Here is a 23,422-nt window from a genome sequence, read left to right on the forward strand (position 1 = left end):
AAAAAAAAAAAAAAAAAACAAAAACAAAAAAACCAAAAAACTAGCCAGTACATATATATAAGTTACCGTTAGATTTATAAAAGTTGCCAACTTGCCATATTTGAATTCTTACACAAAAAAACAAATTAGCCGTTAGAAACAAATTAGGTGGGTTGGGTTGGCGGGTTGGGCGGGTTATGCGGGTTGGTGGGTCGGGTGGGCTGGTGGGTTATGCGGGTTGGTGGGTTGGGTGGGCTTGTGGGTTGTGCGGGTTGGTGGGTTGGGTGGGTCGTGTTTGATGGGTCGAATTGGGTGGGTTCGTGGGTTGGGTGGGTCGAATCATGTGGGTCGAAGTGGGTTGAACGAGTTGGGCCGAATCACGTGGGTCGAAATGGGCTGGGTCAAAGTGGGTTGGGCTACAATTTTTAGACCCACGACACAACCCCCTTTGCAGACGGGGTGTGCCGGGTTGTGCCGGGTCGGATCCGGGTTGGGCCCATTTGACCCACAAGCCGTGCGGGTCAGGGTGGGCTGGGTCCAACCCGGCCCACTGGCCACCTCTACTAATTCCTATGATCCATTACTTTTTGTTCACAACATGATCCTCATTTATTGCTTGAGTTTTCTTGCTAAACATCATCTCAATTTCTTCCAAAGATTTTCCCTTTGTCTCAGGCAAAAAGAAGTAGAAAAACAACCAAGCCATTATTGCAAGCCCACCAAACAAGAAGAAAGTCCCACCAATTGTAATTGCCTTATACATTGATATGAAACTCATTGACACAGCAGCATTCATGGACCTATTCACAGCCACAGCAAGTCCTGAGCCGACGGCTCGAAACTTGAGGGGAAATATCTCTGATGTGTAAACCCAAGTGATGGGAGATATCCCAATTGAGAAGAAGGCCATATAAATGTATGTGGCACATATAGATAGTGCTAAAGCCCATGTATGGTTTTTCGAGTTTGCAACAATAGGTAGCCTACAGAATTTCTCCTGTATCGGCAACATTGCTGATGTGGTATTACCATGAGGGTAACAGCTGGTGAAAGTTAGCCCGACCCCAAGTGCTATAAGGGCGGCTATCACCCCAGCTGTGCTTGTCAACAGCAATGGTCGTCGACCAACTTTGTCTAACAAAAAGGTGGCTACTAAAATGAAAAGGGTCTTAACCACCCCTAGCCCAACATTTGCTAGCAAGAGCTTGTTCTTGCTAGTGATCCCGACCGCCTTGAAGATTCTAGGACTATAGAGTATGACAGCTTCTACACCGGTTGCGTGTTCGAAGAAATGAATACCTATGGCAGCAAATAAGGTCCAACGAACCGCTAAGGTGGGCTTAAAGAGGAGCTCCTTCCACAAGGAAAACTCGGTTTGAGACTTATTATCTAGCAATTTTGTAGACTCTACGGTTGTTATTATATCATCAAGCCTAGTCTCGGCCTCGTGTTTCGAGTTAGACACCAACATAAGGACTCTTTTAGCGTCCTCTATGCGGTCTTTCATGACGAGCCACCGAGGAGACTCAGGCATTTTAAGCACCCCAAAGATCAAACCAAGAGACGGTATGGCTGCCACGCCGAGCATTAGCCTCCAACCTAACTTCAACGTTAGTTTTCCAAACAAGTAATTTGAGACATATCCTAATAAAATGCCAAGGCTAATGCAAAATTCGGGTAATGATGATAGTTTTCCTCTATGTGTAGCTGAAGAAATCTCGGCTGTATAGATTGGCGCGATCATAAGGGCAAAGCCTACGCCGAATCCAGCAATGCACCTCCCGGTCATTAGGACCGCGTAGTTGATGCCATAACCCATCAATATAGAGCCTAACAAGAAGAGGGTGGATGCTACGACGATCGTGTAGCGTCGACCGATGTAGTCGGAAGTCCTCCCGGCTATTAGAGAGCCAACCAATGCACACAAGTTAAGTATACCTGCTAGTACTTCTATTTGGGTGTCATTGATTTTGAGGTCTTCTTTGATGAAAATCATTGCTCCGCTCATAACTCCAGTATCTGAGGAAAAAAATTCGAAAGCGAAAATATTAATGGGTAATGCTATATGTAGCCCTTCAGGCTAAGAATGAGTATTAAATAACTTTTCTAATTTGGTATTTTAATTTAGTAGCACATGATAAAATTAAATTATGCGTAAATCAGTGTAATTATGTTATATTTTCATTTATTTTTCTATTTTTAGCTCCTTATATGTGGCTATATATAACATTTTCATTTCGGTTTAAATTAAATTTATTCAACGCAACTAAGTGCCTGTTCTCATTGACTGAACTCAGCTGAACTAAATTGAACTAAACTGAACTGAACTATACTGAACTCAGCTGAACTGAACTGAACTGAACTGAACTGAAATGAATATTTTATAAGAGAAGGAAATTAGGAGTTGAACGGAACTGAACTGAATTGAGCTGAACTGAACTGAACTGAGCTGAACTGAACTGAATTTCAACGTAAGAGAACAGGCCCTAACCTTTGTGAACAAAGAGCAATTTTTTTTTTTAAATCTCGATCAATACATGCACTATTTTGACTTTTACACTTATATATCATCACAACTTTTAAAGGCATGCAATGATGCAAAATAATAAGTGATCGTTACGTGTATTTTTTTTTTTAGGAACAAATCGTTGTGAGTACTTAAGTACTATGTAATATGCTAAAAATTCAACGACTTAAATGCTACGAACCTACCAGTATATATTTTTACACAAAATTGCGAAAGTGTTAAAGGAGTTACCATAGCCAAATATGATAGAAATAGTAGAGGCAAGGATAGCAGCAGCACAAGCAAATTTGTTTAGATGCTTATGTTGTTCTCCTCCAACAGCTTCTTCCATTGTAGATAATTTACTCATCTCACAACTTTGTATGATATGTTCTTTTTTAATTGATTAATCAGCTCTTCTCATCATATATATGGTGTTATATAAACTATTTATATAAGGAAATAAAGTATCTGATAAGTTTAATCACTTTATATAAAAGAGTGTTTAATAGTCTGGCTTCTCCTTATTATGGATATTTATATAATAACAACAACGTAATCTTTTTTTTTTTTTTTTTTTTTTTGACGGGGAAACAACAACGTAATCCTAATAGGCCTAACAACAAGATATTCTAACACCTTGAACTTTCCTAATTAATAAGATAATGTTTTAATATCAATAGATAATATAACTCTATCTTAAAATATTACTAAGTTATATTATTTTCCTAAATATTATCATAATATCTATATATGGAATGTATTATACTCCTAATAGTATGTTTTAGAATAAGCCTTTCAAGTTGTTTAAGGGTTGGGGTCAATTCATTTTATTTGATTTACAGCAGTAAATTATTTGACTTTGAGTTTACAAGTTTGAATTCTATTAAGTAATTATATATGATTCTTATTGGTCGAAGATGTGATCTTCCCTTATTCTTTCCCCTCACTTTCAATTTATGGTAAGTTAGAATTGTCAAGTCGAGTCTACTAAAATCATATTTTGTAGTAAATCTTACCTATCAAAATAGAATTTGCTTGCGGAGCCTACTAGTTTTGTTATTAAATGTCTTAAAAGTAATTTGATTAGGCGCTAATCGGTAAACTTGGTTACATGTGGATTAAGGAAATATCCTTGTAAATACGATGAAATAAGGAAATAGGGAAATTATTTGGAACGTTGATTGATTACCAACATTAAGACGCTTAAAATAAGTTTGTCCTTTTGTTTTGTTATGGGGTTATAACAATCAAAAAAGTGTTTTGCAACTCTAACGTACCTGTAAAGTGCAGGTGCTGTAAAAGTAGAACTACTTACCTTTTTGACTTATTGTGAAGTTTGATTGATATCTAACACAATTAAATTTTGAGCACTTTGACATCAACAATGTGAAAATTATTAAATTGCTAGAGGTATTTTTCTAAAACTCGATGATGTAATTATTGTTATTTTATATATTATTGAAGAAATTTTCATTGTTGACAAAAAAGGGAGAAACTATATTATATAGCATCCAATTGAGGAAAAAAAAACTAATAATAAAATAAAAATAATAATGTTACTTATGTGAATAATTTCAAATATAATTTATCCGTTTCATTAAGACACATTTGATAATGCATAATTTCTTTTAAATATAAATTTCTTTAATTATGAAAGTTTGATGTTTTGAATATAGACATTGAGACGAATAATAGTTCTACACTTCTACATGAATGTTATTAAATCATAAAAAGAAAGTCAGAGTAACTTATATGTGAATAATTCTCAAAGTTAAAGTATGGTAACCGTAAGAAAAAAGTAAGAAAAAAGAGAAAGTACATTGAGAAAATATTTAGATAAAAGAAAACAAAGAATAAGTAAATCGAAAATTTGGACATGGTGGAAAAGCTAAAAAGTAGCACACGGAAACTCTAGCATTGATTTTTAGTATGACCTGGTTGATGAAGACCTTCTTGTTTGAGATAATCTAGATGTCAAATGATATGATGCCGACCAAGATTGCCAACATATTAAGGTTTTACGATATCAAATCTCATTTACATTAATGGAAAATATTCTCAAGATTGTTGGTACATTTGAAAAAACCATCTACAAGTATGAGATTGCAAGCAAGCAAGTCAACAAATTAACAATAGTCAAATGCCTCTTCATTAATAGTTGCATAATGTAATTCCAAGCTATGTCAAATAAAGTTACTTAATTTGTAAAACCATTGGAATAATAAAGATTGCATAGTGTGATACATACATGGATTATTAGAATCGACACGTTGTTGTACGTGTGTATTGTGTAGTGAATCGATATAATTACCCCTAAATTAGGCCACTTAGTGTAGCGTTGAAACACACACAAATTAATAATAACTACCTTAAAAAGATTAATTGTAAGTTGTAACAACATGATCTTGCAAACGAACGCCCACGGGGCGTTAGATAAGCATTTAAGATATTACCCAAAGTGGTATTAATTATGCATGACAAAATAATGCGTCGATCGGTGTAATTAGTTTTCATTTTTATTTAATACTAGGTTAAGTGCCTGTTCATTTCAGCTTAATTTCAGTTCAGTTAAGCTCTAATAAGTTCAGTTCAATTCAGAATTAAGGAGAGCAGCCAGCCCTTTTTTATTATATTGATTTTTTGCGGGTAGGTTAAACTTTTTCCAGAAGCATAGATGAGATTAGACGGCAATGGTTGTGTAGCCGATGATTAACTGGCCCTTTCAGAACCAACTCACGAATCAACTAAAAGCCCCTCCGAGAACCGCTACCTATTGCAAAGCGGGGGCTTTAGCTTAGGGATTGAGGTAATTCGAAGGCTACACGTGAAAGTATTCTTTAGACGTATGTTACCTCCTTGGACATCTAAGAAGGTGGGCGACCAGCCGCAGCAAGGGAAGAGAGGCTTGTTCCAGGTAAAGTTCCAGGGTATAGGAATCCTCTTAAACAAAAGAAAAGTCCCTTTCATGGTTCAGCTCCAATCAGTTCAGTTCAGTTCAGTTCAGCTCCTAATTTCCTTCTCTCATAAAATATTCTTTTCAGCTCTATTCAGTTCAGTTCAGTGCAGCTCCAATCTGTTCAATTTAGTTCAGTTCAACTCCAATCAGTTCAGTTCAGTAAATGTGAACAGACCCTAAGTCCCTTGCCATGCACGGTCATAATTAAATTTTACAATAAAAATAATAAAGAATGGTATTAATTCAACAATAATTTATCCAAAAAAAGTATTTGTAACAAAATAATTTGAATATACCAATACCAAATGCGTAAAAATTCCGTAAAAATAAGGATTTTTTTTTTATATAACCACCCCTCTAATCACCCTATTTTGAAACAACCACCCCTTTTTTGGAGTATTTAAAATAATCACCCCATAAAAAATAAAGTTAGAACTCACCGGTCACCACCCATTACTTGAGTCCGACCAATTTTCCATTTTAGGCCCACCTAACGACTATTTTTTTCATTTAATATACTCAGAGCCTCAATTCTTTTTTCCTCAATTCATAATCATCAACAACGGTCATTAAAATAAATAAATAAAAGGAAAAATTGCTCCCATTAATCTGAACTTTGCCTCATCCGCCGAAAATAATCCCAACTTTCGTTTATTATCTATTGCACCCAACTTTAGGGGGTATTTTTTTGCAGCAAAATAATTTTTGAATTTAAGGGTGTGTTCTATTCACCTGATTTTCACTGATCTGAACTTATTAAAACTTATTTTAGATGTAATTTGTATTTGGTTAACCCTTATTAAAACTTATTAGACCTTATCTGAACTTATCTGAACTTAACTGAACTTATCTGAATTTATTACACCTGAAATAAATGAAAATAAGGTGAACAGAACAGACCCTAAGTCATGTTAAATTATTATGCACATATGAGATATACATACATGGAGAGTTAATTGTTTCTAATCGGATTAGCTTTTGACCTATCTTCTTAATTTCATATCCATTAATTAATGGTTTTTGGTCTTTGGGTATATAGAAAAAAACACAGAAGCTACCACATGGTTATCTTGGGCACCATACAAACACTAAACACACAAACTTCTATCTTCCTCCATCTTCACTCTCCCTTTCTCTCACCTCTCCCTCTCACTTTACACTGAAGAACCACAATTTTAATGGAAATTTGACAATCATCGCTTTCTCCTGTTTCTGGGTTTTCTGGAGCTTTTGACTGAATGACCTCCCCATGCCTTTATTAGGTTCACTCTCTCTTTCTCAAATTTTTCATCTATTTTTGTAATTTCTTGTTTTATTTGGTGTTCCTGTTGATAATTTTACAATAAAGCTTCAGAATTTTATGACCCATGAAATTGAAATTAGTATGCTTTTGAGTAATTGAATATAACATATCTTGGAAGTACTAGTGAAATGGGCAACTGGGTATTTCAGGGAATGTTTAGTGAATTAGTATATTTATTAATGGGCGAATAATTAGACTTCCCTTTATCTTATATTCCTTGTTTTATTTTGATTCTTTTGTTGAAGATTTAAAATTCCAGTTTTGAGTTAAAGGGTAGAAATAAGTTGATGCTCTGGAATTTTTTACCTATGAATGAATTGCCAGCATATACATTAGGGCTTATTGGAAGTTGCAAAAGGTTGCTTTTCCACATATTTTTTATGGTTTTTTTTGAAATAAATTTCACTTGGGGTTCTGAATTTATGAAATTGTAACTACTTCAATTTCTTGCTTAATTATACCTTTTCTTTTCTTTGTTTCCATTTTTTTTCATTTAATTTCTTGCTTGTTTTTGGCTTCTCATGGTCTTTAAAAATAGGAATTACTCGAAATTCGAAATTAAGGACTTAAAAGGTCTAACCAATCTAGGATAATACTTGTTATATGCAGTATCACTTGAATTATCCAGCGTGGTAAAATTCGTAGAGAAAATGTGTCCAGAATCTCTAGATTAGGATTAAAGTAAATACAAAGTAGAAAACTGTGTGCTGTAGATGATTTAGAGAGAGCCGAGCTTGGCCGTTTTTTATTGGAGGAATACAACTAAAAAGAATGTTATAAGACATTAATATGCACGAAATATCATTTATTGATAATACTTCTACTCCCTTTGTCCCATTATAATTATCAAATGTACTTGTTTAGATGTCTAGAAAAGAAAGATATTTTATTCTTAGATTGCTAGACATACCCCCGCTTGAATGGAGTTGTGGAGATGGGATGAATAGATGACAACCGTTTAGTGAAGCATGGTTATTATAACTATGGAGGATTTTGAGACAATGTGACAATTTATTGCAGAATGAAGAGCTATATTGTTACTCATAGAGTTGAAGTTGGAATTTGTTAGCTATAGATTAGCTTTCATAGGCCTTCTGTTTGAACTACCGTTGCGCTGTTCTTTAGTATATTCATCTTCCAAGATTAAACATATTTTCACCAAGAAGCTTAGTTTGGTCTTTAAATCAATTCAGCACTGAGCAAGTCTTTATAATTGTTATATAATGGCAGATATAGCTATTGCACAGTCTTCCTTCCAAAACTATTTGGGTTGTTCAGGAGTGCGGTCGCTTATCATCGGTAAAATACCCAGTTATTGCTTGATACATCATGAGGACAGATGGGCATTTCGAAAATCCTTACAGAGTACAGAAAGCTTGAAATTTAGTTTAAGTCAATTTAATAAGAAGTCATGTTGTAAGTTCTTGGTTAAAGCTGTTGCTACTCTTAAGCCAAAGTGTTCAATTCAAAGTAAAGATGAAGAGAAGCATAGCCAAATTTTGCCATCTACCAGTAAACCACATGAAGAAGAAGAAGTTGATGAGAGAGAAAAGTTAAGACGCATACGGATTTCTAAAGCAAATAAAGGAAACACACCATGGAACAAAGGCAGAAAGCACAGTCCTGGTAAATTACTTGTACACCATCAGCCTTCCTGCTTTTGTTATTTGGAGATCAAATGCTGATTACTTTGATGATTTACAGAAACTCTTCAACGTATAAGGGAGAGGACCAGACTTGCTATGCAGAACCCTAAGGTGAAGTCATGTAAGAATTATATTGATTTTACATTTATTTAGGGGGAAGCTAGGAATAGAATGGAGCCTCATTTGATTTTAATCCTGATTGATAAGAATCCTATACCAGACAATCTGTCTCAGACAGTGTAATTTGTTGTGTCTCATTGTTGTACTTTGTAGCTCCATCTTTTTGTTTAGTAGAAGCTTGTCTTGGTATTGATTGATTTTTTATGGTGTTAAATGGCATCGTAGTCCTTGTATAATTCGTTCGTTTACAAATATAAATTAAGTGACTGCCAATTCTCTGTTGATTCTTCCCTTGCTTGGCTTGGCTGCTTGCTATAGTAATCTCCATTTCCTCCACTTTGAAAAATAACCTCCGTTTCCATATTATTTGCAACGATTAGACATTTTTCCTCTCTACTTTATGTCAAATTGTTGCAAATAATATAAATCGGAGGTAGTATTTAGGTTTGTGATATCCTGCCACACAAAATAGTTAAATAAACTTAATCATTTCCATCTCTGCATTTTTTTATTAACTTTTGGTGTTTAGCAACCTTTTTTTATGCCGCCTCCTTCTCCTTAGCCCCCTCCCTTGTTAATGAATCCCATTAAGAGCGTCTCCACCTATGATACTCATTCTCCCTTGTTCATCATTCTCCTTTTCTCCTTAGTTTAACTCACATGCAGGACATCAACTTTCTTGAATACTATGAGACTCATTCTGATGAGATTTTTTGTTCAGGTGAAAATGAAGTTGGCAAATATTGGTCATGCTCAAAGGTAGGTCCGGAACTAGTATTGTTCTTCTTTTTGTTATTTTTTTTTCTAGTTTCCTCTGTAATGTGTATGCACTTATTGCAGTCCAGAGACAAGGGAAAAAATTGGGGTTGGAGTGCGAATGGGCTGGCAAAAGCGCCGTGCTAAGCTGCTGCTTCAAGAAACTTGCCTTTTTGATTGGCAGAACTTGATTGCTGAAGCTGCTCGACATGGTTTGCTGGATCAGGAGGAGTTGCAGTGGGATTCCTACAAGATCATGAATGAGCAATTGCAGCAGGAATGGTTGGATAGCATTCAGCAAAGGAAGAAAGCGCCTAGACCCAAGGGTAGCAGGAGAGCACCCAAATCTCTCGATCAACGGAGAAAAATTGCTGAGGCCATTGCTGCTTTATGGGCAGATCCTGTAAGATTTAATCCTAATACATAAAGCTATAAAAGCACTTTTTTACTCAATTTTTTCAAATAAAAGTATGTGGCTCTTTTATTGTCATGTTTACAACTATACAAGCATGAAATGTAGTTCTTGTTTAAATTATGTACTTTTTGTATAAGTGTTGCTTCCTTGTCCTGAAGTTCTGAGTTGTGGGCCTTGTGGCCTGTTGGGTCTTAGGTGAAGTGGATGAGTGTTGAGTAATATAGCTTTCTAGAAGATTGAAGCAATAAGTTGCTGGTAAAATAAGTTTTAGTCAAAGTTGTTGGCCCTGTTTAGTGGCAAAGATTGAATCAGCATTTGTTTATGAGGCTCTCTAAAGTCCTTTTACTGTTAAAATTGGTTATTGGAACTGTATGATGCATGGATTTATATGCCACTAGCTTTTGTATACATAATCTAAGCATATTTTTGTGATTCTTTTTTTGCTTTGTTTCGGATTATTGTTCATATGTCAAAGTAGGATGTTAGTCAGAATCAGTGGATGGATTGACGACTGCATCATAGATTCATAGGTGGGGGTAGCAATGCGGAGGATAAAAATGGGAGTGGGGCACAGGGGGTTTGTATATGGGAGAGTTTTATGATTTCATTTTTTTTCCTGTCCCTTTAAGGGTGTGTTTGGTTTGATGTAAAATGTTTTCATGGACAATGATTTTACCTTTTTTTTTTTTTTTTTCCCATTTTACTTTGTTTGGTTTGTGAAGGGGTGAAAAACAATTTTCTCAAATGTGAATATGTCACTCTCAGTGATGAAAAACATTTTTCCTTACAAAACAAAGGAAGGTACATTTTCTATAATTGTTCTATTCCACAGCTCCACACTATATATGCATTCTCCTAGAAAAAAACATCACTTTACATTATAGAGGTATTTTGAACCTTTATCTTGGGTGATGTAATCATGTCATTCTATCACCCTCGGTGCTACTTATGAGACTCTAGCCTTGGCCCTTGGGTAGTGTACAGTTAATCAGATGTATGCAGCTTTACTTATGCAGTTGGGAAGGGATCGTTACTCATGCAGGTTGGGAAAGGGGTCTATTAGCTTGTTTGTGTTGGATTTGTGTTGTTGAATAGATGGTGCTGTTGCCAAATTAGTAGATATTTCTGAAAAACTCTCAGATGATTACCAGACTTTTACTGTTTTTTTTTTTTTTTCCTTCTTCTCTTCAATCACTGAGTAGGTGCATTGAGCTTAGCAAAAGCCAAAAGTTTTCCAAATAACAAGACTATCGTGTGATCTACATGTAACCTAAGAGCTTATTAATGGCCGGGCTCAAGCTCTTAATTGTTATCAACGTTCAATATCTGATTGTGGCCTTGGTATCCTGACCATTAATCTCCAATGAGACTAAGTTGTGTGGTAGTGATAACTGATGAGCACTTGTTGAGTTATTTCCTTTCTGTTTTGCCTGCATTCTTTAATCCTTGTCTAATATTTATTTATTTATTTATTTATTTATTTTTAAACTTCTTTAAAGGAATATCGTTCAAGGGTGACTTCAGGCTTGGCTAAATATCATAATATACCAGAGGGGGCTGAGAGAAAAGTAAGGAGAAAATCAAGTGATGAATCACAGTCCCCGAAAACTCCTAAGAAAAAGCTCCGCAGTGCAGAAAGCTCTGCCACAGCAGAATCAAAGGTAAAGATTCAAAAGCCCAAGTTGAAGAAGACTGTTCCAAAGTACAAAGACCCTTTAGCGAATTCCAAGCTGGAAATGTTGAAGAACATCAGGGCACAGAGGATGGCATCTGAGGCAAAGAAAAATGAAGCCTTAGAACAAGCAAAGTGAGCCTTGCACCTTATAAGTTTACTTGTCCCTTGTTGGTAAATGTGTGTGTATTCCCCCTGTGCTCTTATATTTATAATGAGTTATACTGTTAAAACAGGCTCCTAATAGCAGAAGCAGAGAAAGCTGCAAAATCCCTTGAGATCGCAGCAACAAGAAGCCCTGTTGCTCGAGCTTCCCTTATTGAGGCAAGAAAGCTTATTGCTGAAGCTACCCAATCTATCGAATCAATACAGAAACAAGAGCCTAATTCTGAAGATGAATTAAGTTTGGGGACACAGAATAATGTTGAGAAGGATGAAAACCCTTTCACAGAAGACAATGATCAAGGACACAATGGAGGAGTGAATGGCACCGCCACTGGGTTTATGCAAAATATTGATGGTCAAAATCAAAGTCCAGATATTGGTGTCTATAAGATGCCTATGCTGGAAGAAATGGACGCGAATCACCAGTTTCCTAGACAACTCGGTGGGTATGGATTTTCTGAGCTCGATATAGGGAGTTTTATAGGGAAATCAGAGTTAAGGGAGCTCATTGATCAACAGCATGGGCATGAACTAAATGGTGCTACCAATTTGAATGGGAGCTCTTCACACCACCATGGAACGAAGTTGCAAAATCATGAAGATCAGGTACCTCCAGTTTCTGAAAAACCAGTGACTAAAAAGTGGGTTTGTGGAAGATTGGTTGATTTTGTGGAAGGTGAGTGAAATGCAGGATTTTCTGTGAAGGTATCCTGAAGACTAATTGTTCTTAAAAGCTTCGGTTGAGAGCTAGCATATGATGCAGAACTGAAAACCTCTCTTCTGGTCTGTTCGTTTAAGAAGCTGCCGTGAAAGCTTCCAGATTCCACTTAGCAGCAGATTTTGTTTGTATTTCACAAGTATACTTTTAGAAAATTTTCATCGATCATTATTAATACTTCAGTAGTTTTGAGTACTTTGTTAGCTGCAGGATTATGTTTGTATATGTTGTATTGGACGAAATAGTTAGGTTCAAGATAAATAATCTTGAGTAGGCATCATTTGATTGCTCAGTTGCACTAATGCCACTCTTAAGTCTTGATTAGATAAGAAGAATAAACAACTTTTAATCCAAAAAACAATAAAAGGATGGCTATTTGGCTATAGTGGTGAAGAAGAGTTCCAGACTTCCAGGTTATTTTATGTCTCGGGTTGCCCCCTGTTTACTATGTGCCGAGAAATCAATTATCTTTAGCAATTAATTTGATTATAATACGATGATGTGAAGAAGTCAAGAACCATATAATAAAAAATCCGTCTTTGTCCCAAGATTATTGCCGCATATGGCTTTTAATCTAATAAACTTTGTATGTAGGACTACGGATTAGTTATAAATAGGGATGTTAATTGAGCAGGGCAACTCGCGACCAGCTCGAACTCGACTCGGTTAACGCTCAGTCAAAACTCGACTCGAATTTGCTCGTGCTCGCTTGAATCAGCTCGAAACTCAATAAGTGTACAAGAAATTCAATTTTTTTTATATTATTTCGTCTTTAAAAACAAAAATTAAACTTGACACTTAATAAATTTAAAATAATTAGCTTAAGTAGAAAAAATTTATATAAAGAGAAGAAAATATCATTCACAAATATTTGAATTTCAAGAGACGTAAACCTTTAAACAAGCAACTCGTGATCAACTCGGCTTGACTCGAAAATTAACGAGCACGAGTCGAGCAACCCTCTGCTCGTGATCGACTCGCTTGATTAGCATCCCTAGTTATAGACTTATAACCAATACAAAGTACAAGTAAGAAAACTTTATGCAAGTATGATACATTGTTTTAGGATCAATTTCTATTAAAACAACTTGAGGGTGGAGATTCTTTTACTCTTCTCATATTCTCAAAAACTCTTGGCTGCAAACTCGTATTAGGTTGACCAGTGGGAGATTTTGAGTCGATTTCTAGAGAGTCTTGCCTACGAACTTGGATAAAATTAATCTGTGGGAGATTTTAGTCTAATAGAACACATTTTTCTATAAAAAAATATGTATTATTAATTTATTACACCAAGTATTATTTGGTTTAGTGGAGTAAAATCATGCTAAATCCTTATAAAAGGTGGTTTACTTGTATATGCCAATTTGCCTCAGCATCGTATCGGACCGTTCTTAATTTTGGACGGACTATGCCGGATGCCTAATATTTATAGTTGGAGCCAGTAAAAATATATGTACACCTCGAGCACTCTGCAATTGACAATTATATGCGCAATAATATATTGATCTCATGAGACAAAAACAAATACGGAGTAATGTTTTATTTGTCAAAGTCTACAAGCTAAAGCTAAGGGGGTCGTCTTGATATCGTGAAATATTGTGCTCCTTTCATGTTGATTAGGTTTTGACATTCATGCTTCGTCAGCCAAGTGTTACTACAGTTAGGTTTTTTACCATGTTCCTGTATGCTCTACTTATAAACCATTTTTCTTCGCGACACGATATCTCCATTATCTAGGCTTATAGGGTCCTATAGTTTTAAGATAAGTTCATGACTTCATGATCATTGATGAGTACTCGGTTTGACACGAGCTAAGTAACATTCCGATAACGTACTCGTATCCGTGTATTACTTTGTATGTACAACTATTTCCGTTAACTTTTTAGGAGAAGGAATAATACTTTTGTAAATTATGTTACTTGGACTCAAATACTAGCTACATCATGTACATACCCATGATGGATACATATTAAGTTTTCGAATGAGTTATTTTTTGAAAAAATATTCATGATTAACTAAATCATGCATGTTAAATTATGATTTAGGATCCAACAAGCTTAAAATGAAGAGGACATGTAATATAAGTTACGAGTATAACAAATTATATATGACTTTATGCATGAAAAATCCAACTATTTGAGATGTAATCCATTTATATTCTATCATGTAAAACCCTACTCCGTACTCCATATTTCATCTGCGATATACTCCTTTTTTTAGAGTTTTGTGACATACATTCGCTACTTTATGCAATTAACGACAATGATAATGAACAAATTTGTAGGAGTATGATTGAGGAGTGGTCAAATAAATGACTCCCCATGATTTTACACAACAAAAAACTCAAAAGCATAATTACAGTCTTATCCTTAGAATACACACAAACACACACTGTTGACTATGGATTATTATATTCATTATATTCGACAAATTTGCATGATCATATATAATGAAATAAAGATCACACTACTCTTATAAAAACTATACACTCCTCAAATATTCATATTCTCCTTTAACTATCATAGTTAATAAAAAGAGAGTAAAATGAGAAAAAACTTCATGAAATTCCGAGTATCCCGAGTAATCCCCACCTTTCATTCCTGCCGTTCTAAACACCCTTCCAATCTCCCATCAAATCCTGTCCCTTCATTCCTCCACCACTCTTCTTCCACCTCCACCGCCGCAACCGCAACAACCCTCAACAAACAAATAAACCTCCCTACTACTCCGTCTTCCTCACGCTCCTCCATAAAACGCCACGTGTCATCCGCCATTTCATCAGCTCGTCGCGGTTGTTTAAGATCACACCCTTCCCCTGAACCCTCCCACACCGAATCACCACCCAAACTTAAAGGCCTTAAACTACCCTCTCATCATTGGCACGTCATCACTAAACTCCCCCAAGAATATCATAATTACGATTCTACCCCTCCTCGTCGTAAAATCTACAACTCAGCCGCATCCGACACTGATCACGAAAACGACGTCGTATTCCTCCCTCCAAAAACCAAAACCCGACCCGGTAGAAAAACCCGACGACGAAGACGAAACTTCCAGAACCTTCGAGTCAGCACTTCCTCCGACAGCGGAATCTTCAGCGACGATAATCAAGATGAGAGAGAAACAGAAACCCTCGTCTCCACCGACTCTACCAGCCCTAAAGTCAACAAAAAGTCAAAGGAGAGAGAAAATAAAAATAAAAACAAAAACAATAAGAATATTCCGAGATCGTCGTTCGAGTTACCGGCACCGGCGAGATTATCGGCGTTTATGAGAAAAATGACGCCGTGTAAGGCGGTTATTGACGGTAAAGTAAGAGAGAGTTTTGCAATTGTAAAGAGATCGGAAGATCCATTGGATGATTTCAAGAGATCAATGATAGAAATGGTGGTGGAAAAACAGATGTTCGAGGAGAAAGAATTGGAGGAGCTTTTACGTTGTTTTCTGTCACTTAATTCGGAACGTCATCATGAAGCTATTGTACGAGCTTTTACTGAGATTTGGGATGGCCTATTTTGTCAGTCATCAGAGTAATTAATTAATTAACCAGTTTGTTTGATTAATTATGATATTAATTGCTAGTTTTAGTATGAATTGTAATTCATGTGCTAAGATAAAGCTAATTTGACTGTTATTAATTAATTAAGGGGTTTAGTTTAGATCTTGAGATTATTATTAATTAAATGGTTAGAATATTCTTCTTAATTGTATGATCCCGATTTATTGAGTTACATGATGGTAGTTGCTTAGTTCTAGAGGTTGACTATGTATGGCGGTGCTCTATGAGATTATGGCGGAATCGAGGGTAGTAGAACTGTCGTAATGTCGTTTTGTTATTTTTAGTACTCGTATCATTTTTTTTGACGAGATTTTTAGTATCATTTTGTTTTTAAATACGTAATGTTTTCCTGTAAAAAAAAAAATGCGTAATGTTTGGATCGTTTGATATATAACTTTAACGGTAAATCACATGTAAAGTACTCGTATTTATCAATAATAAAATTTTCTTTAGACTTGTACATATTGATGTTATCATCTTAGAAATGTTATCATTATAATTTATCATCTTATACATGTACGGTGTGACCAGTCATAATATGAGTTACTTCGTTAGTGCTACAGGATTACTTGATTAGTGTTACAAGGGTTACTCGGTGATTGTTACAAGGGTTACTCGGTCAGTGTTATATATAGGGGTTACTTAGTTCTTTTACAATCGGCGACACAAGACGGGCTGTAATTTGTTACCATCATCTCATTGATTTGTTAGTCCAAGCAAAACCCTAAATTATTTTCTATATGAAAGAAAGTCCTAAAAATAGTGGACTAAAAACAAGCCAAATGAAGTAGTAGTTGTAGTAAAAGAGGTAAGACAAAGGAGAAGAGAAATGATATGTACAAGTAAACATAGAATTCTGATAGAGTACAACTTCCGCAATTCACGCAATTTGCAAAAAAACATCATCAAATTATAGAAAAAGAAAAGGGTCCACCTTGTCGAAACACTTTTGAAAGATTGATGAAGGAAGCAGCAAGAAATCCAATGATCGTATGTGTAGTAGTCACGCAAATAGCAATATATGGTTGGCATGCACAGGATGATTCATGTATAAATGTATAAGTAGAATGAAGAAACATTGCAGTATCATTGTGTTTGATTGGGTTGTTAAATCCCATGCTTTTTAATTTGTAATTGATTTAGGCGTGCATAGAATATTCAAATTAATTTGCAGCTTATTAATCATTTCTTCAAGCTTAGGACTTAAGAGTATGTAGCCGTTTCATTAGTAGATTAATCTTTAATTTTGAGTTGAGTTGAGTTGAAGGTTGTTTCATGCAACAATGTTAGCGTCTGTACTTTGTACTTACTAGAATTCGTACATGATCGTGATGTTTAATTATAGTAGTTGTGTTAGAAAAAATGAGAATGTAAAGTGTAACACGGAGTTACGGAGTAATAATTATTGACATTGCATGTTAATGTTTTACTACTGTATAACTGGGCCTTTAAAATTTTGTTACGTGATTGGACCTAACTAATTTTGTTGTGCAATTATTAGTTAACTAATTTACCATTGTAATATTGTGTTGGAATAACAATTACAAAAAGAAGGGTAGGGCCATGATAGGCAAAGGCAGAGGCAGATAATTAGAAAAATGTACTGTTATTATTCTCTAATTCGAACTACTCAAAAGACTAAAGAATAGATACTCTCCCTCCCATTCATTGAATTACACGTTAAAAAAAAAAATGTAACAAATCTATCCTACATAAATTTTTTTTCATAGGAAGTTACAGTATTATCCATTTTACACATGCTTTTAAACAACAAGATATTTAAACTGTCCAACATGTATATAAATGTTCCCATCAAAGATTCAAAGGAATTTAATATGATCAATGTTGCTCATAGAATCAATTCATATCATAACAAATGATATTACGTGCACCATTTCTAAATTGCTACCGCCAAAAAACCTAATTTAGAATGACCAATAAAACGACGTGAACTGTGTCATGTGGATAGGCCCAAAAAATTAAAAAGATGCTCCTACATTATCAATTAAAATCTCTTTTGGTTTATATGTGTGTCTTTATTATGAGTAAATAAGAGTAAAAATTATATGCACCATTGAATTATAGGATATTTATAGTAATGGTGAAAGTTATAGGAGCATGGTCGATCTTGAGCCCTTGAACATGATAGTATTCTAATATAGAACTATAGTGTTGCATTTTGTACCATTCATTGTAACTTTCCAACTATTGTATGATATGACCTTCCAAAGTTCCTTGCATGCATGCTCAACCATCCCTAATTAACAAAATACAAAAAAATCGTACCCCCCATGCCTCAACCTTTACAATGAGTTTACATGCAATATTACCCAGTTTGCATCCTTAATTATATCATGCGTATAAAGTACGTATAATCATTTTCGTATTAAAATGTTCACGTTTTCGTGATGTTTGTGTAACATGTGAATTTGAAATTTTAGTATGCATTTTCGTATTTAAAAGTTCACGTGTTCATGATGTGTATACCATGTGAATTTTAAATTTTGGTAGTGATTTTAAGCTAAGCCATAATGTGTGTATATTATAGGATGGACATTTGATCCAAATTTTACAAGTTTTTGTAAGTAATATAGATTTGACAATGAATTCATATACTCCCTCCGTTACATATTACTCACAACAAAGAAATATTTTATGTCTCACAAATAACAACCTTTTGATGCAAGTAATACGTAATGGAGGAAATACTTATGCTTTGTAACTGTAATATTACAAGGTGCACTTTTGAAAAAAATCTATATACTCCGATCCGTATATGCTTTGTACAATCATCATCAATTACTTCATACTTCGTATATATTACAGATTTACAGGAATAATTTAACGATAGTTGAAACTTGAGATTATCTAGAATGACAAGATAAGGGTTCCTTGCTGCTTGAATACACTTTTTCTTAACACTTTGTTTGGATTGATGGAAATGGAGGGAAAGGAAGGGAAGGGAAATTGAGGGATAGATTATCTTTCATTTGGATAACAAATGAGGAAGGAAGGGAATTGGAGGGGAGAGAAATAGAAGGAATAAATTGTAAGAATTTAATCTCTCCAACAATGGAGAGATTTGGAAGGAAAACTCATATTTCTTCCCTCCCCTCCCCTCCCCTGCACCTCCTTCCCCTTCTTTTCTTTCCCATTTCTTTATCCAAACACACCCTAAAAAGAAAGTAAAAAGACTTTCATTAGCTACTAATCACTGATTCACTGACACTACCTTGCAAGCTACTATTGGTCTACTACTTCTACTAGTAACAATATTACTATAAGTTTTTGTTTTTAAGACCCTGAATAACCTTCAAGCTAATAATCTAAATGGCCTGGACGATTAAGTTTTATTGTCAATTGAATCTTGCTCGGGTTATTGATTTTGTCATGCCATTTTGTTTGGTTCAATTCAAATGGAGTAGTTTTGTTAACGTTTTAATTTTTGGTAAAGCAGATCGGAGTTGACGAAAGGTAAAATTAATAGGACAAAATATAATAATAACATGATACGAGCAATAACTAAAATGATACATACTCTCTCATAAATGTTTTCAACATACATGGGACAAACTTTAAATAATAAATGTACAAAAAAATACTTACAAATCAAGATAAAAAGGACGGGTGGTGTAATTAGATACTCCATGCATATACATCAAACATATGTAAAGTTACCAATCTCATTGCTCATTAACCCGTCAAGAGGGGTAGCAAAATCAAATACTTCCTTAGTACTATAAGGATTGATTCGATCTTCACACTTATGTTGGTAAAAGTTATATAAGGTTCAAAAATAAAATAAAATGAAAAATTGAATAAATTGAAGGAATGATAAACTATAATAAAATAGCGACAATCTTTTTTAAGAATTTTAGAATATGTCTTGAATTTGTTATTCCCTTTATAGTATTCATTAATTTGCATTATCATCCAGATTAATAAAAACTCTCTTATAGTCTTATTTGTGGACAATGGACATAATTAACTTATTATTAGTGGACCACGTAAAATCGACGTATATTCTTACTGAGTAGTTAATTTTGTTACTTTTTATCACATGTTTGTTAACGCTTAAACAAGGGAGTAATTCGTGATAAGAAGCACGCCAAAGTAGAGCTTTTGTAAAGCTGTGATTCTTTCTAGGGTACAGTACGACAAGGCATCGTCGTCGGAATGGTTAGTGTCATGTAGCCTGTTGCTAAAATAAATTATCAGGTAATATTTCAGAGGAGTTTGGAACACACGGCATCAGAGAATCAGTTACCCTTTCCAATTGATATAAATTAACAGGCTCCATTCTCCATCCTTGACTTGTCTTTTGTGTCACTTTTATTTTAATTAGTAGCTCACTTCCCAAAATATACTCATAAATCTAGTGATCATCTATCAATCTATCTATGAATGGATATGTCCTTTCATTAGATTGCTTTCAATCCACCACTTTGTTTGGATCCGGAGCTTTTGGATATTTGAACATGTTGTTGGTACTTGGTAGTGTCACTGCAACCGGCCACCCGTAAAATGTAAATAGAGGCGTCAATTCGGATAATTGAGTTGGGTATGACAAGTATGCTAGGGTAATAAATTGTTGTGTACATATAAGTTGAAACTTAAATTGAGCTTTGTTTGGGGTAGTTTTAAATTAGAACAATCGGATCAGTTTTTTATAACATATGTATAGTAATTTAGGGCATGTTGTGTTTGACTGAACTAAACTGAAGTGAATTTGTTGGAACTGAACTGAATTGAATTGAACTGAATATTTTATGAGAGAAGGAAATTGTTGAACATGTTGTTGGTACTGTTATAATTTAGAACAATCCACCACTTTGTTTGGAGCTTTTGGATTTTTGAACATGTTGTTGGTACGGTCACTGCAACCGGCCACCCGTAAACTGTAAATAGAGGGTCAATTCGGAGAACTGAGTTTGGTGCGACAAGTATAAATATTAAATTATTATGTCCATACAAATTGAAATTTAAATTGGATTTTATTCAAATTAGGAAATTCGAGCCAAATTTTGACATCACCCTCTAAATGTAATTAGATTCTAGCTCTATTTTGTTGCATTTCTTATTTTGCATTGGATTAAGATCAGAATTTTAGTAGGGATGCCTCTAGGGATCATTAGAGAGAATCAAATTAAGATTAATACGTAGTATTTTATTCTTGTTATTGGTGAAAAAATTTGGATTAATTAGAATTTTATGATAAGGATAATGCTTGAAAATCTTTACACATAGTTTATGATGATGATAATTAAGTTTGGAATATTTTACATAAAGTAATGTATTGAGTTATTTTTCGTGTTAGGTCGTGTCATGTCTTTGTCCAAAGTCATATTTTAAAAAGAGCATACGATTCAATCCATTGACAATTTGGGAAGTATGATCAAAATCACAAGCATGAGCAGTGATACAAGGAACGAGGGACGTTGAGGCGAATCGCGATCTGAGTCGTTCGTACCGAATCGCGGAACGAACGTAATACCCCGTATTTTTAATGTATTTTATAAATTATTTATTTAATTATAAAATATATTTTGGGTCAAACCATTTTAATTATTGGATTATAGATAAAGCAAGTATTTATATTTGGGTCAACAAGTATTTAATCCAAATCTAGCCCATCTTTCTTACGAACCCAATCATCCTATTTTTACTTTTGGGCCACCTATTTCATCATTTAAAGTCCATTATTTTTATGAAGCCCAAACCTACCCTAACCTACTCTACACTATAAATACTCCATTTATCCCTAAAAATTTCTCACACAAAAAGGTTAGTCTTATTTTCTATATCCTCTTGTTTTAATTATTGTTCTAACAATTCATAATTTGGGTTTTTGATTTTAATTGTTTAAATAAGATTAGTATGTTTGGTAATTGTATTTTAATAATTAAAGATTGTAAATTTTAAATAATAAAGTGTTTTATTTTCAGATTTCATAAAATTATAAGTTAGGGTTTTAAAATTATTAAAGACTTGATTTTTAGGGTTTTTATGAACAATTGATTTAGGGCTTTTATAGTAATGATATTTTGGAAATTTTGGTGATTATAACAACTAATTAGTTTAACTTAATTCCAGATTATTTTGAACACGTAAATTCGTGTTTAAATTTTTAGATTTCCGTTCGTTAATATTAATCCCGTATTAATCCCGATCAGGTTCTAAACTCATCCGATTTTGATAAAAAAAGGTAGTGTTTTTCATGTGGAAACCACGTTTTAAGAAAGAATCACTACCATTGGTAGTGAGCACCACCTTTTCGTGGCCAAATTCAGCCTCTAAATATGATTTTTTGGCAGTTTTTGGTTTTTAACGAAGTTTTTTTTATTAAAAGAAACAATTTGTTTGATCAAATGAAAGGAATAAATTTTTGGTAACAATGAAGGATAATTTATCTTTTGATTAAAAGAGACAATTTGTTTGATCAAATGAAAGGAATAAATATAATATTGAGGTTAGACTTGAGGATAGGAACTAGTATTAAGTAAGAACCTTCGAAAGAGGACATTTCGAATATTGGCATTTATGACAAGATTTGGTCGGTTTGAGTTTCATTTTTTTCCCTTTTGGATTAACGGAGCACCTATGTTTTATATGGACCTAAAGGAATAGAGTGTTTTATCGAAAATATTTTGGTAAATTCTAAGAATGGGAAGGAAAGGACGATGTGAACACTTGTGATAAAGTTATCAATACAGAGATGAAAGCAAATGCACACATGGTTTTTCCTAAGAGTGAGTTATGATTAAGAAAGGACCATCTTGGGAGACCTTGTGATAAAATACAGAGGTAATTGCTGATGTAGCAGGGATAGAAGCGGTGAATTATGGACAATAAATTAGTTGTCATTTGAGGTCTTTAAGTTGGATAATGGGGGTGAAAGAGGTCTATGATGGATTTTCAAGGATAATAGACAAGTGAATGTATTAATGGAGAGTAATAGAAAGTTTATGGGGAATATAAATGTGAAATAAATTTTGTATGGAAATATGATTATTTGAATGAAGTTTAAAGTTGAAATAGACTCTCACACACAAGGATTTAAATATGTAGCAAAGAAATTATTGGAGTTGATAAAGGAATATGGGTGAGGCATTCAATGTTATTGAAAGGGGAGGTAATGTGGTGGATTGATACAAAGTAAATAGGAAAGAAGGAAATTAACCCCCTCAAAAGTGTTGGAAAAGAAAGTAAAGAAAATGTTGGGATAACTAGAGTTTGAGACCAACGATATTCGAGGAAATGCAGGAAAATCAAGAAGAGAATGTGAATTTGGGTCGAATTCGTAGGAGGATGTGCTATTTTATTGGTCATGGAAATAAGCTTAAATATACATTTAAGAGTAAGAAGTTGAAGTGAAATATAATGGAAGGAAGGTGAAATACACCCAGGAAAGGACAAGTTGTAAAAGGATTCGATAAAGGTGTATTAATGATTAAGAGTGATTGTTTCATTTGAATTGTGGTGGATAGATTGTCTAAGTCCACAATGTGTAAAACTGATGAAGGAGACTTGGAGAAAGGAGCAACTTGCAAAGGCTTACATCAAGCTTGTTGTGAGATTACATGGAGTTCCTAAAGATATTATTTTAGATTGAGATTCCTAGTTT

General features: G+C 34.3%; 3 protein-coding genes across 3 annotated transcripts; 2 read left to right on the forward strand and 1 right to left on the reverse strand.

Moving 5' to 3' along the window:
- Positions 1 to 548: 548 nt before the first annotated feature.
- LOC145603005 (putative polyol transporter 3) lies at positions 549 to 2,837 on the reverse strand. The gene is made up of 3 exons (XM_081659139.1): positions 2,738 to 2,837; positions 1,038 to 1,998; positions 549 to 962 (listed from the first exon to the last, which is right to left on the reverse strand). Exons 1-3 carry the CDS (start codon positions 2,835 to 2,837, stop codon positions 560 to 562), a joined length of 1,464 nt encoding a protein of 487 aa, XP_081515265.1. The 3' UTR covers positions 549 to 559.
- Positions 2,838 to 6,492: 3,655 nt separating this feature from the next.
- Positions 6,493 to 12,526, forward strand: LOC145601244 (uncharacterized). Its single transcript, XM_081657217.1, has 7 exons — positions 6,493 to 6,706; positions 7,978 to 8,373; positions 8,452 to 8,504; positions 9,235 to 9,272; positions 9,354 to 9,672; positions 11,184 to 11,491; positions 11,593 to 12,526. The coding sequence occupies exons 1-7, from the start codon at positions 6,694 to 6,696 to the stop codon at positions 12,203 to 12,205; spliced, it is 1,740 nt and encodes a 579-aa protein (XP_081513343.1). The 5' UTR covers positions 6,493 to 6,693; the 3' UTR covers positions 12,206 to 12,526.
- Positions 12,527 to 14,738: 2,212 nt separating this feature from the next.
- Positions 14,739 to 15,802, forward strand: LOC145602820 (transcription repressor OFP7-like). The gene has a single exon (XM_081658972.1). It carries the CDS (start codon positions 14,784 to 14,786, stop codon positions 15,771 to 15,773), a length of 990 nt encoding a protein of 329 aa, XP_081515098.1. The 5' UTR covers positions 14,739 to 14,783; the 3' UTR covers positions 15,774 to 15,802.
- Positions 15,803 to 23,422: the final 7,620 nt, after the last annotated feature.

Source organism: Chenopodium album, chromosome 21 (genome assembly GCF_948465745.1).
Source record: "Chenopodium album chromosome 21, dcCheAlbu1.1, whole genome shotgun sequence".
NCBI classification, from domain to species: domain Eukaryota; kingdom Viridiplantae; phylum Streptophyta; class Magnoliopsida; order Caryophyllales; family Amaranthaceae; genus Chenopodium; species Chenopodium album.

What these genes read in the sequence shown, in the direction of transcription:
- LOC145603005 (XM_081659139.1), bottom strand. Translation starts at nt 2,837, where the DNA reads ATGGAAGAAGCTGTTGGAGGAGAACAACATAAGCATCTAAACAAATTT. An exon ending in TTCTATCATATTTGGCTATG is followed by an intron (nt 1,999 to 2,737) that starts GTAACTCCTTTA and finishes TTTTTTCCTCAG; the next exon opens with ATACTGGAGTTATGAGCGGA. An exon ending in CTTATAGCACTTGGGGTCGG is followed by an intron (nt 963 to 1,037) that starts GCTAACTTTCAC and finishes GAAATTCTGTAG; the next exon opens with GCTACCTATTGTTGCAAACT.
- LOC145602820 (XM_081658972.1), top strand. Translation starts at nt 14,784, where the DNA reads ATGAGAAAAAACTTCATGAAATTCCGAGTATCCCGAGTAATCCCCACC.
- LOC145601244 (XM_081657217.1), top strand. An exon ending in AATATTGGTCATGCTCAAAG is followed by an intron (nt 9,273 to 9,353) that starts GTAGGTCCGGAA and finishes CACTTATTGCAG; the next exon opens with TCCAGAGACAAGGGAAAAAA. An exon ending in CTGCTTTATGGGCAGATCCT is followed by an intron (nt 9,673 to 11,183) that starts GTAAGATTTAAT and finishes ACTTCTTTAAAG; the next exon opens with GAATATCGTTCAAGGGTGAC.